General features: G+C 43.0%; 1 protein-coding gene across 1 annotated transcript in view; it reads left to right on the top strand.

Annotated features, from left to right (window-relative positions):
- Positions 1-12,211, top strand: part of Plrg1 (pleiotropic regulator 1) — a 12,932-nt gene extending 721 nt beyond the window's left edge. The window contains exons 2-15 of the mRNA XM_005400930.2: positions 818-924; positions 1,951-2,093; positions 2,758-2,811; positions 3,413-3,506; positions 3,704-3,791; positions 5,169-5,270; positions 6,167-6,259; positions 7,386-7,535; positions 7,623-7,724; positions 8,237-8,339; positions 9,160-9,268; positions 10,469-10,608; positions 11,260-11,453; positions 11,946-12,211. Coding sequence (XP_005400987.1) covers positions 818-924; positions 1,951-2,093; positions 2,758-2,811; positions 3,413-3,506; positions 3,704-3,791; positions 5,169-5,270; positions 6,167-6,259; positions 7,386-7,535; positions 7,623-7,724; positions 8,237-8,339; positions 9,160-9,268; positions 10,469-10,608; positions 11,260-11,453; positions 11,946-12,005 — 1,539 coding nt within the window. The 3' untranslated portion in view covers positions 12,006-12,211. The remainder of the gene's footprint in view (positions 1-817; positions 925-1,950; positions 2,094-2,757; positions 2,812-3,412; positions 3,507-3,703; positions 3,792-5,168; positions 5,271-6,166; positions 6,260-7,385; positions 7,536-7,622; positions 7,725-8,236; positions 8,340-9,159; positions 9,269-10,468; positions 10,609-11,259; positions 11,454-11,945) is intronic.
- The last annotated feature ends 421 nt before the right edge of the window (positions 12,212-12,632 follow it).

Here is a 12,632-nt window from a genome sequence, read left to right as displayed (position 1 = left end):
CGTCCCCCGTCCCCCGCGCCGTGCGCCGCCGCCCCGCGGCTTCCAGTCCGCATCATCGTCTCCCCGGCCTGGTGCATTCGCTTCTAGCTCATCTCTTCGCTTCCATTTTTGTTTTTCGCTACTGAAAACGTCAGCGGACCCTGTTTTTCTTGCTTGAAACCCTCGACTGGCCCTGTGGTACTAGAACAAAATCGAGGCTGTTGTAACGGCCTGGAGGACAGGGCTAGTGGAACCCCGCCTGCCCTTGCGGGCTGGGCATAAGCTACGGCCCGTCGCACCCAGCCCGCACGGCTGTCCTGCGTGTGCGGCGCTATTTCCGCTTCTGATCACCTCCTCGCGAGGCCCTGGAGTCTGCTCACCTCTGTTCTGTGCAAAGCTTTCTCCCTCTCTGCTTAAATATCGTCTCAGAGTGATCTTTCGTAATTCTAGTCCTTTCTTCACTCTCTGCCTAGACTCTTGCTTGTTGTCATAGCACTTTCCAAAACGTGGCGTTATTTGGCTTCTTATTTCTCTGTTGTCCCCGGAGCACGGGGACCAGGGTTGCCTTTTGGTCATTCTCTTGGTAGCATCTAGCGCAGTACCTGCCACTCGCGTAGTACAAGCTCAGTGTTTACTGAGTGCATGACTAACCTCGGCCAGGATTCACGTGCTGCACCTATGCTTGAATCCTGTAGCTTGCTACAGGTAACTGCAGTGGGTAGTATGAAGCTGCAGGCTTAAATATGAATATGAAAAGTGTGTAAGAGATTTGACTCCCCGTTAGCTTAGAACGTGGATGATCTGTAGCCTCATGTGTAACTGCACTCTTTCTTTTCAGGAGGTACAGAAACATTCTGTGCACACACTTGTGTTCAGGTCATTGAAAAGGACCCATGACATGTTTGTAGCTGACAATGGGAAACCTGTGCCTTTGGATGAGGAGAGGTAGGCCAAGTTCTTTTTCAACTGCTAAATTTAAAAAATTCTGATACTGAGGGAGGAGAGCAGAAAGAGGGAAATCTTTAAAGGTTTTGAAAATAATACACAGAGGTTATTTCTTCAATAATGAGTGGTGTTCTGGCATAATTTAAACTAATTTAACTTTTTTGCCTTGTCTTTTCCAGTAAAATAGCCCATTCATGAATTGCATTTTACAAATGTCCAGTAATTAGGAGAGTCCCTTTTAGGTATTTTCTCTTATAGTCAATCACTTTGTATGTGCTTTCAGCTTCCCGCTGCTCTCAGAGCCTCACTGAGCTGAAATTGTACCTGACCACTACTTCTACTCCCACCTTTTCTCCTTAGTATGATGAAGATTTTTGAGCTTTGCCATATTTTTGGTTCTACATACATAGCTCCAGTCTGGGATTGAATTATGTGCCTTGTTCCTTCTTTCTCCGTACCCTCCCTTTAAAATCTACTGACTTCCACAAATGAGCATTTATATGTCATTTATAAGGTAGACTGTTCTTAAAAGTGGTTTAAGTGCATTTCTTTTTACAATATGGAATTGCATAAGTACTTTAGTTCTAACTGGCTTTTTTAGATACATCTGGTAAAGGCTGCTATAGAAGTTTTTACTATATATATGAGGACATTTAAATGAAATACACTGATTTTGAGATTTTTTTTAAAGGAATGTATTAGTTTCTATGTTTTTAAATCAATCGAACCCTTGGGAACTCATCATGAAAGGTTTTTATATTAGGTGACAAGCTAAAATATGTTAGGCATAATGAATGCTCTGGTAGTATTTGAGCAAAAATATATATGCTGTAGAAATGCACTTGAAAGTTTTTTGATTTCCTAAAATACTATTTAATTTTAAAATCTTACTAGAAGCATTTTGTACGTGACTGGGAAAACTTAAGCTATTTAATTACTTGTTTCCTTGCTGTCTGTAAGCATTTGCACTAGTGAATATGCCGAGAGTATTTATGGGTACCTCTTGTGTTTATAATTTTTAAATAGTCACAAACGAAAAATGGCAATCAAGCTTCGTAATGAGTATGGTCCTGTGTTGCATATGCCTACTTCAAAAGAAAACCTGAAGGAGAAGGGCCCTCAGAATACGGCGGATTCATACAGTCAGAAACAGTATCCTGCCAATCAAGGTAGGTATACGGCCACTGAGAAATGCCAGGGTTTATATGCAAATTCTTAAAATAGAGAAGAAAAATGTCTTATTAAGTGCCATTAAGTTCCGGGAAGGATGAACCGAGGTCTTAAAGTCTTTTATGACTATACCAGTGTTACAGTGGAAGTCTTGAGTTGCTCACAGGAGTAGGAACTGAAATACTGTAATTGGTTGTGACTTCTGTCTTACTGGAAGTGAAGTGTAATAGTATTAGGATGTGGGGGTCACCATGGAGACTAAAGGAGAAATTTGGAGAACGTTTCTAACCCGTGGGGAGACCTACCATGGCTATAATTCGCAAGGTAAAACTCAGTACCGCAGTTACAATGCATAGAGACTACAAGGTTTCATACGACCTGTTTTCTTAGAAGAAAAACCAGAGTGGATTGTTGCTTGAGAGGAACGTCTTTACACACACCATCGCTGTACAGGAGTAGATTCATCATCTTCTCACCTTTGACCACTTAATGGGCAAAGAAATTGCTGTGTACACAGTTTGTAAGGTCAGAACAAAACAGCTTTCTGCATTGCTGAGGCTTGAATTTAGTTGGGAAAGAGAAATGCAGCTTATAATGTTATTTGATACATTTAAAAAGATACTTGAATGTAAGATAAATTCTCTATGAACTTATTTATTTTAGGACAAGAAGTTGAATATGTAGTGACAGGGACACATCCATATCCACCAGGACCTGGTAAGTGAGCTGTTACATCCTGAAAAGATCTTACTTTCTTGGCTCCAGTTCGTTTAAGGCTGCTGCAGGCCTTGTTGAGTGTGTTATCTGGGTAGTTACGGCAGGCATACAGCTACCTAAGCTATAGAAGTGTTAGTTTAGCAACAGGTAAGGTTGAAGTGTGTTGTGTGTATGTATGTGGCTGTCTGTCTGTCTGTGCATGGTTTGGTACAGAAATGGTGCGGCCAGTCTAGCAGGTTGGAAAACAAAAGGTTTAGTGTTCATAGAAAATGTAGGGAAATGGGTGCTTTTGGGTTGTAGTAACATTCACTATGGGAAACATTCTGTTAGTATTTGAGTACCACATTTTTGCTTTTGAAGATATGTCTGAATTTAATAGAAACTGTATCTTGGCCACTTTAATACCAGGCCACCCTAATCAGATCAGATTATGAAGCAGTATTTATTATAAAAAATTAGAAACAGAAACAAGCAAGCTTTAATTAAATTATTATAATCTCACCACCTGGAGGTAGCCGTGTGTTGTTTTCTGTTCGTACTTTATTGTAAATGCACGTACGTGAGAGTGAGGACAGCTAATAGGAACGGCTTCACTTAACAGGCGTGGCTTTGACAGCAGACACCAAAGTCCAGAGAATGCCGAGTGAATCCGCCGCACAGTCCTTGGCCGTGGCGTTGCCTTCTTCTCAGGCCAGGTATGAAACAGAATGAACTGGAAAGACCTTGGAAGTGCATTTCACCATTTGTGTTTTTTGCATTTTTAAATTTGTTCCTTACAGCTGTGCGTTATATAGTGTTTTTACTTGGATTTTCAAAGATTGAGGGCTAGGCTTTTCGTAGTGCATGCCTGGAAGCATCACTTACTCACCACGGGGTGTTTCTTTGACCTCAGGGCTGATGCGAACCGTACTGCGTCTGGTGGGGGTGAGTACCGACACCCTGGGGCCTCTGAGCGCACTCAGCCGGCAGGGGTCAATTCGGTAAGTTGCCTGGGTCTCGTAGCACTGCAGCCGTCTGCCTCTTGAAGTACGTCACCTCGTTCTTTCATCCAAAAGTTTCACCTTAAATAGTCAAGAAGTGATCACTTTCTTGGAATTTGTGAGTGTAAACTGCAGCTTAAAGCTTAAGGCTTTAGTAAATTAGTGTAGTTTTTTGTTATTTCTGTGTCTGTTTACACGTTGTACATAGTATATATTTTGATGAAAATAATGTGATGTTGACATTTACTCTCCATTATTAAAACTACAAGGAGTGTTTTCTGAACCTCATGTAAGGATGTGTTAGCTGTGTAAATCTTGCATTGAACCGTAAGTTGGTGTGTAGGTACAGCTGAGTGCTGTTCGCATGGTAGCATCCATGGGGTATACACCAGTGTCTTCAGGTGAGCCCTGAGAGTCACACGTGAATTCGGTAAGTGGCAGCTGCCGGTAATATTGTTGGAAGTATTGTAGAAGGAATAACTGACAGTGTGGCATACATTTATTATGGCGTCACTTGAAATAAGTGTGGGCTTCACTTCCTTGTTTACTGTGGAATTGATGTGACGTATGACGTGACTAATTTTGTAAGCTTTATGCCCATTCGTTTTTTATTCCTCCATCCAGAGGAGGCCTCTGTCCTTAGGAAGGTATAATTTGAACTTCTTGAGGGCAAAACTTACTGGCTTACATATTTTTTGGATCAGTGAATGAATGTTAACAATACATGCTGCAGTTGAGTATCTCTTTTTTTGACATACATAGGACCAGAAGTGTTTCAGATTTGTTTTTGGCTTTTTGGAAACTTTGCATAAACTAGCGATTGAGCATTCCTAATCTGAAAGTCAGAAATCCCAATTGTACTTGAATTTTGGAGCATTTTGGACTATGCATGTTTTGGATTAAGTATGCCCAATCCCTGTCAGCTGGTGTGGCTTTTGAAGTCCCGTTTAAATATTGTGTTAGAAAACGGCCCGGAATCCTGTGATAGCGGCGCTTGTGCTTCCCATTTTACAGTAGGCCCACAGAGGCTGTGCGATTTTTCCCGACAATTGGTTAGTAATCGCCACTGATGGGTTTCGAACTTACATGCTGTGATGTCCGCCCTTCACTAACACTCTTCCTCTCTGAGGACTTTTACTTGGGTTTTACAACTAACTGATAAGAAATGCATTCTAGTTAGGTGTCTTAGACTCACTTTTTGCTTGTAGAAAACTGTCTTTCCCTCTTCATTTAAGGAGAGAAAAGCTTTTGTAAGTCCTGTGTCATGATTACCGCTTTTGAATTAATAACATGAGGTATTAAATGTGTTACCTTTATTACACATGTAATAAATCATGTAAGAAAGAAGTGTTTACTAATCCTGTGTGTCACATTTAGATGGTTATGGAGACTGGCAATACCAAGAACTCCGCACTGATGGCTAAGAAAGCCCCTACGATGCCCAAACCCCAGTGGCACCCACCGTGGAAACTCTACAGGGTGAGTGGGTCTGCGTCTCATGCCCTGTGTAAGACACCGCTTCCCGCTTGGCAGGGGCTGTGGGCGGAGCGGAGGAAGAGGGGTGCGCGCCAGAGCCAGAGCGCGAGCCCAGTGGGGCGCCCACGCCGTGGGAGAGGTGCCTGCATGAGGGTTTCTTGTTAAAAGCTGTCCTGGTGTTTTTTGTGAGATGCGGAGTAAAACATCAGTAGAAGGCTAGTAAATGTGGAGGGAGACAGAATGAATTTAGAAAAGTGAAGCACTTAATGTGAAAGCTAAGGAGAATACACCTTATAAAGAAATCACTGTGGATCTTCCAATTCGTTCAACTTCAGAAGATGAAAGTAATTCAAAATGGTCAAATCTGAAATAAAAAAAATATATGCAGTAGGAAATGCACGACTGACATAAGCTTACTTTTCAAACGATTGGGTGGTAAGAGACCTCTTCTATTATAGGTCTAGCAGATTTTAATAGATGTGAAATTGTGTAACACTCCCGTAATCGGTGTATCACCTCACGGAACAGCCTTGCTATTCTTGTAGTTCTACCCCCACCGCCCCCGGCAACCACTGACCTGTCTGTGTCTTTTCAACTATGTCATACAATTGAAAGTATATAATCTGTTCTCGGCACAGACTTCCTGTACTCAACTTAAGCTTTTGAGATTTCTGTAAGTTGCTAGGTTCCTAGCGCATTTCTTCTTCCTGCTGAGCGTTCCGTTGCATGGGTGTGCCACCATTTGTGCGTCTGCTCACCCTTGAAGATGTTGTTTCTCACTCAGACCTACAAGTCGCATCTTCCCGATGTGGGATTTGAGGATTGGGGAGGGGCAGTTAAGACTGAGTGCATCCCGACGGGCGCGTGGGTGAGCCTGCTGCCGCCTTCCCCCCCTGCAGGTGATCAGTGGGCATCTCGGCTGGGTGCGATGCATCGCTGTGGAGCCTGGGAACCAGTGGTTCGTTACCGGGTCTGCTGACCGAACTATAAAGGTGAGAGGGAAAGAAAAAAATGTACATGACTTTGTGTTTGTTTAGTCTGTTTTTAAGTTATTTCCTATGGCAGGAATTGTTATTTCAAGTCCTTGGTGTTGTTTTTGTTACTTGAGAAAAGTACTTTTTGCTTATTGTCCTAGTGAGGTTTCCAAAATGTCTGTTTGAAAAGTAGTGTTTAAGTGATAGCTTTTTTCTCAACATACTACCTGCTTGATGCTAAAGGGTTTTTTCCTCCTGATTACAAAGTTAAGGTATCATTGTCTGTAGAAATAGACAGCTATCAGAGAACCTAGCTCCATACATAGTCACAACCTCGGTTGGATATTTAGGTGAATTTTATTTCAGTATTCCTGTGTGTACACATTTACCGATGCTTTTACTTCTCAGCTGTTTCCCTGTGTGTGTAAATGTGTAGCTTAAAAGTTACACTTGATAGGTAATTTTGTATCTTGCCTTTTTCAGCTTAACATTTTGTCGAGCGTATTCTTGTGAAAGTTTAATACGTTTTTAAGACATTACATAATGTACAATTCAGATATTCTATATTGTTTTTCTGTTGTTGGACATCAAAGTTGTAGTTCTTTGATGTTCATTTTTACACATACTGCCATAATTAAGTCTCTGTGTGTGCAGTTCTTTGTGTATTTCTGTAGGGTAGACTCCGAGAAATAGAAGTGTTGGGTCAAATATTTTTGAGACTGCTATCCACAGTACAAGTTAGTTTCCAAGGTCAGTGAATTGATAGCTGCAGTACATTTGAGAAGGTCTATTCAGCATATTGTGTATCCCTTCAAAAATAACTACTAGTGTGGCAAGCAAAAATAGATATTTAATCTTTTTAAAGCGTTCATAGGGCCGGGGACGTAGCTCAGTGGCGCAGGTGCCTGCCTGGCAAGCACAAGATCCTGAGTTCAGTTCCCAGTACCAAAAAGAAAAAAAAAGTCCATGTGGAACTTCTAGAGAGATGGGACTTTCTCATAGCTTCGTCTTTTCAGGTGTTTGTAATCGCGCTATTCCTGCAGAGTATTATCGCTGATACCCTTTGCAGGTTAGAAGTACCGACCTCGCCAGCATTGTGAATTCCTTCCCGGTTTGACTTCGCCTTTGTGTGCTTCGGTTGCAGATCTGGGACTTGGCGAGTGGCAAGCTGAAGCTGTCGCTGACGGGGCATATCAGCACAGTGCGGGGCGTGATAGTGAGCTCGAGGAGCCCGTACCTGTTCTCGTGCGGAGAGGACAAACAAGTCAAGTGCTGGGATCTTGAGTATAATAAGGTGAGCCTGGATCAGGACTTCACACGTCAGGTGCCGTTGATTTCTCGTTCTGAGTTTAGAAATTTAATTTTTCTGCTTTGCCTTCAGGTCATACGGCACTATCACGGGCATCTAAGTGCAGTGTACGGTCTGGACTTGCACCCGACCATTGACGTGCTGGTGACGTGTAGTCGGGATTCCACCGCGCGGGTAGGCAGATAAATGCGGGAGGGTGCGTGTGTCTGTGCACGCGTTGCAGCTCGGGATCCACGTGTTCCGCCCTGGAGTCTTACATTCATTGGCAGAAGAAAAGCTGCCTGACCCCGCGTTCCCTGCTCCCTCCGCTTCTGGCTTACGTATTTTCCCACCGTCGTTTTTAGTTCTGTGGCCTCACTGTGCTTATCATTGTCACTGCCTTGCCCTTGAAGTGTGACCTGCTCACGTTCCCTTCTGTTACACCTGCTGTCCGTGAGCTCTGTGATTCACTCGTCCTGTTAGGTCCGTGAACCCGCGGGGCTCCCCTGCTCCCCTCGCCCCCTCCGCCGGCAGCTGTCCCTGTCTGCACCCCACTGCAGCTTAGCGGTCGCTGTGCTTGGTGTGAGCACTTTCTTCACCATATTTAGGCGCAGTTCCTAGTAAATTTCCAGCCTTAAATTGATCCAGGTGTGTGCCTGAGACAGGATGCCTGATCTTTTTGACAATGTGCCTGTTGTATGTTATAGATTTGGGATGTGAGAACGAAAGCCAGTGTACACACATTATCTGGACATACGAATGCAGTTGCTACAGTGAGATGTCAAGCTGCGGAACCACAGATTATTACCGGTATGCTGGGTACTTTCAAATCTGCCAGCTGTCCATTTCATATGAGAATTGTACATAAACTTTTTGTATTCACTGTAGCTGTTTCTGTTGTATTTAGAATGTTTCTGTGTCGTATATTTCAATCAAGAGCATTTAAAATTTGTTGTAAGAGTTCACCCACTTGTTTTTACCTTAATACTTTTTACAGTTAGACTGTGTCGTACACAGCACAGGGGTACCTCAGTTCGTGAATTTAATTTGTTCCATGATTCCGGGGAAAATGGCCATGATTGTGTTTGTCACCCAATTCAGAGTTCATGGGCAGAAACAAAACTTTGCCTAACACTTCAAACAAAAGCACTCACGAGCCAAGGTAGCACTGTATCTTGTCGTGAATGGCTGGAAAACTGCCGTTACATACAACTAAGCGTTACAGTGTGAACATATTAGTCTAGGAGGTGGAGGTTAGAGGACAAAGTGTTCGGGGACCGATAACCTTTACAATTGATGGAAACCTTATGTTTAATAATAGTGGATCTTAAATAATGGAAAATAATTGTTGTCTTTGGTGTATTTTAACTGAAAAAATTACTGGTGTAATTTCACCTTTTTCACTGGTGAGTAAAATCATGTGCTGTGCAGTTAACAAGCATTTCATTTCATCTCTAAGGAGTTAAATTTCACCTGGAATGTTCAAAGCACAGCGACTTTAGTGAAGAGATGATAAGATTTCGATTTATCATTTATGTTTATAGAAGAATGGCTCTTGTTTTACTTTATTCAACTTCTGCATTGTGTTTCCTGGTCTGTGTTCAGAAATGTGTGTATATTTTCATTACAGGAAGCCATGACACTACCATACGATTATGGGATCTGGTGGCCGGAAAAACAAGGGTGACATTAACAAATCACAAAAAGTCAGTCAGGGCTGTGGTTTTACACCCCCGACAGTAAGTGTGTCCTCCCGGTGGGCTCCTCTTCTTTCTTCATGTGTTAGCGCAGCACTGAAATACCAGTGTTAGTCCTGCCTTTGTCAGTCACTGATCAGCTGTCATCTCCAGGCCTGTGCCGTGTATGCACGTGCATTTCTGTAGTTTTCTCCTTGTTGCTGTTCTGCTTCCTACCCTGCATAAGATGGGGAAAGCCTTCTATGTAGTGATAAACAAGACAATACAAATAAATCATGGTCAGAAGCTGCATGTCAAATAGAAGGCAACAGTGGCTAGATGTTTGGAGCATAATGGCATTAGACACTAAGACATACGGAGAAAAAATCAGTTTTTAGGAGGGGGTTAATATCCACAGAGACTAAGAACCATTACCGTCGTAGTCAGATGCCCAAAGGAGTAGAAGATAGTACAGCCCTGCGCTTTGTCACATCCTGTCATCTCCGGGACTTTCTGGTTGTACAATATTCATCTCCTCCTTTTTCCTCCTTCGTTTCCTTTGTCTTTCTTCTTCTTGCCCTGTCTTTCGTTCTCAGCCTTTCTGCAGAACTGACACATAATACTTTGTGTTCGTGTGAAGTTAGGTATTTGCACATTCGTTGTACTCACTGTAGAGCACGGGGAAAATGTGAATAAAACATTACTGTCAATTTAAGACAGTGGACACTTGACGTAGGAACTCACCTCATCCCGAGGGCTGGCTGCCACCCACTGTCCATTGAAGGCTCGGGCTCCTTGACACACCCTTCAAAGTCTCCTTTACACAGGCGGATCTCAGTTCCTTAGAGAGACACCGCCCAGGATCTCTCATTAACCCCCTACAGGAGGGATGTTGTAGTGTTCCCTGCAGAGCTCCTTAAGGGTGAATCTGTATCTGAGACAGCAGAAGCACGTGCAGCGGGCTTTTGGGTCATAACTCAAGACTTCGGTCATGAGATAAAACTAAACTTCGGGTTAAAACCCAAGTTGTTTGGATGTCAGGGCGGTCATGACTTGAGGGTCCACTGTCCATTTTAAAAATTTTGAAAGTTGTATTCAATGTGGAACAAATGTTTTGATATTTTTGTATCTTGTATGACTAGAACTTGCTAAAACTACATAGAACATGGTGTAGATAAGAAAAACGCAGTGATAAACTTTTTAATCCCCCATTTTGTGTACCTTGATGCGCGTTGCCATGAAAGCTTCTTAATCTTCTTTCAGTTACACGTTTGCGTCCGGTTCTCCAGATAACATAAAACAGTGGAAATTCCCCGATGGAAGCTTCATTCAGAACCTGTCTGGCCACAATGCCATCATCAACACACTGACAGTGAACTCCGATGGCGTGCTTGTGTCTGGAGGTAATGTGAGATGTCTGTAGTGGGCAAATGCTTAAACTTATGTAGCGGTTTTCGTTTGTGTGACATGAATGAGTGGACATCTGTACCGCCTCTGAGGCGTCACCGTAAGTGTCCCAGCAGGACTTGGCTGATTTGAATGTTCGTGCATCTTCAGGACACAAGCATTTCAGCTCATATTTTATGGTTTAGCCCCTTTTGAGTTCCCACGTGATAAATCTTAAGGTAGGGGTTTATACTGGGAATTGCCTACATTTTGGATGATAGTCTAGAATTTTGTGGTGCTTTTTTAAAAATCTCTTTAGAATCCTGAAATAAGTGCAAATCAAAATACATGGACCATTATTTCTTTTTGTTTGATTTTTGGTCTTTTTGAGATAGAATCTTTCTTTGTATTCCAAACTGGTCTGGAACTTGCTATATAGGACAGACCTTGAACTTATGATCCTCCCTGCCTCAGCCTCCAAGAGCTGGGATTACAGGCGTGCATCACCACACCCAGGACAAAGGAATGTGAAGAGGAGTTTGAGGCCTGTCTTACATGTCTGTACAGCTGTAGTCACTAGCAGGACATTTAGGCTGAGGGTTTGCACTGTGTGTTTGTCTGGCTGAGCTGTTGAAGAATACCAGGTGAAACTAGGCTTTCCCTTTCAGCTGACAATGGCACTATGCATCTTTGGGATTGGAGAACTGGCTACAATTTTCAGAGAGTTCATGCAGCTGTGCAGCCTGGGTCTTTGGACAGTGAATCGGGAATATTTGCTTGTGCTTTTGACCAGTCCGAAAGTCGATTGCTAACAGCTGAGGCCGATAAGACCATCAAGGTGTACAGAGAGGACGATAGCGCGGTAAGTTCATTGTCTGCACGCCCGCGTACAGTGAGACGGTCGCACTAGTTGGGTCTCCTCGGTTACAGTGTTACCGTGTTTGTCGACTGGAGTAGTCTCTGCTCCTCGGTTTCTGTGCTGGATGCCTCGGTGCCAGTGACCCCATCCGCACTTCTGTTTTATGACTTTCCTTATACCTACTGAGAAGGTGATACGCATTTAATGAATGATAGATTGCCTTGCAGATTAGTTGTAGAATCAGCCTTTGGTACTGCCATATTATCTGAACAGAAATTTTATTATAGATGAGAAAGTATAAACTGAACTTGTAGTGAACACATTTGTCTTTAGCTCGATACGAATAACGTCAGTTTGTCGCCTACTCTTAAAATCATTAAAGACCTGCTAGCAGCAGTGCCAAGTTACAAGATTTAGAGCGCTGCCTGTGTTCAGAGGAGTTGTGTTACGTACGAAGCAAACTGATAATACTTTAATTTGCTTTGCTGTTTTTAGACAGAAGAAACCCACCCAGTCAGCTGGAAGCCAGAAATTATCAAAAGGAAGAGATTTTAGTGTGGCATTGACTTCATGGTGGCTCCCCTTTTTGTAAGCTTGCCATTGACGAGGAAATCCAGTCATTCGGGCTGTGGCTGGGAACACAGAGGAGAAACTCACTTGCTGGAACTGTTGCTGCTTCATGTTTTACAATAAACTGCCCCTGGGCCCTCCCCCATCCCGTGTTTTTTTATTTCTAAAATAAACAATTTGTGACCTAGAAAGTATGATGCAAATGTCAGGTGTATGCAGGGTCACTGAACATGACTCTTCTAAAGTCAGTATTTTGAGTTTCATTAGAAAATCCCCCTTTAAAAATGTGCAAAACTATTATCAGGACACATTTTGAGGGGAGCAGATGTTTTTACCATTCTTTAAAAACTAGTATCTGTGACCGATAGTTTGGGATTAAAAGATTTGAAGTCTTAATTTAGCTTACGTATATTTATTCTAGAAAGAGACCCCGGGTGCGTGTCCCGCAAAGCCCTGCACGAGGCACTGGTCAGGGAAAGGGCAGTAAGATGTGTGTTCCTTCGCTGCTGCCAGTTAAGGGAGCTGATTGTGGAACTGTCAGCGGGGTTCAGGCGTGTGCATCCTGCCTTTGGGATCCAGGACCTCCATCAGTCAGGGTTCGTCACACTTTAC

The sequence above is a fragment of the Chinchilla lanigera genome, unplaced genomic scaffold, assembly GCF_000276665.1.
Source record: "Chinchilla lanigera isolate Chin_1 unplaced genomic scaffold, ChiLan1.0 scaffold00070, whole genome shotgun sequence".
Classification (NCBI taxonomy): Eukaryota; Metazoa; Chordata; class Mammalia; order Rodentia; family Chinchillidae; genus Chinchilla; species Chinchilla lanigera.
Note: the sequence above shows the minus strand (reverse complement) of the source record. Positions and strands in the feature narration are given on the sequence as shown.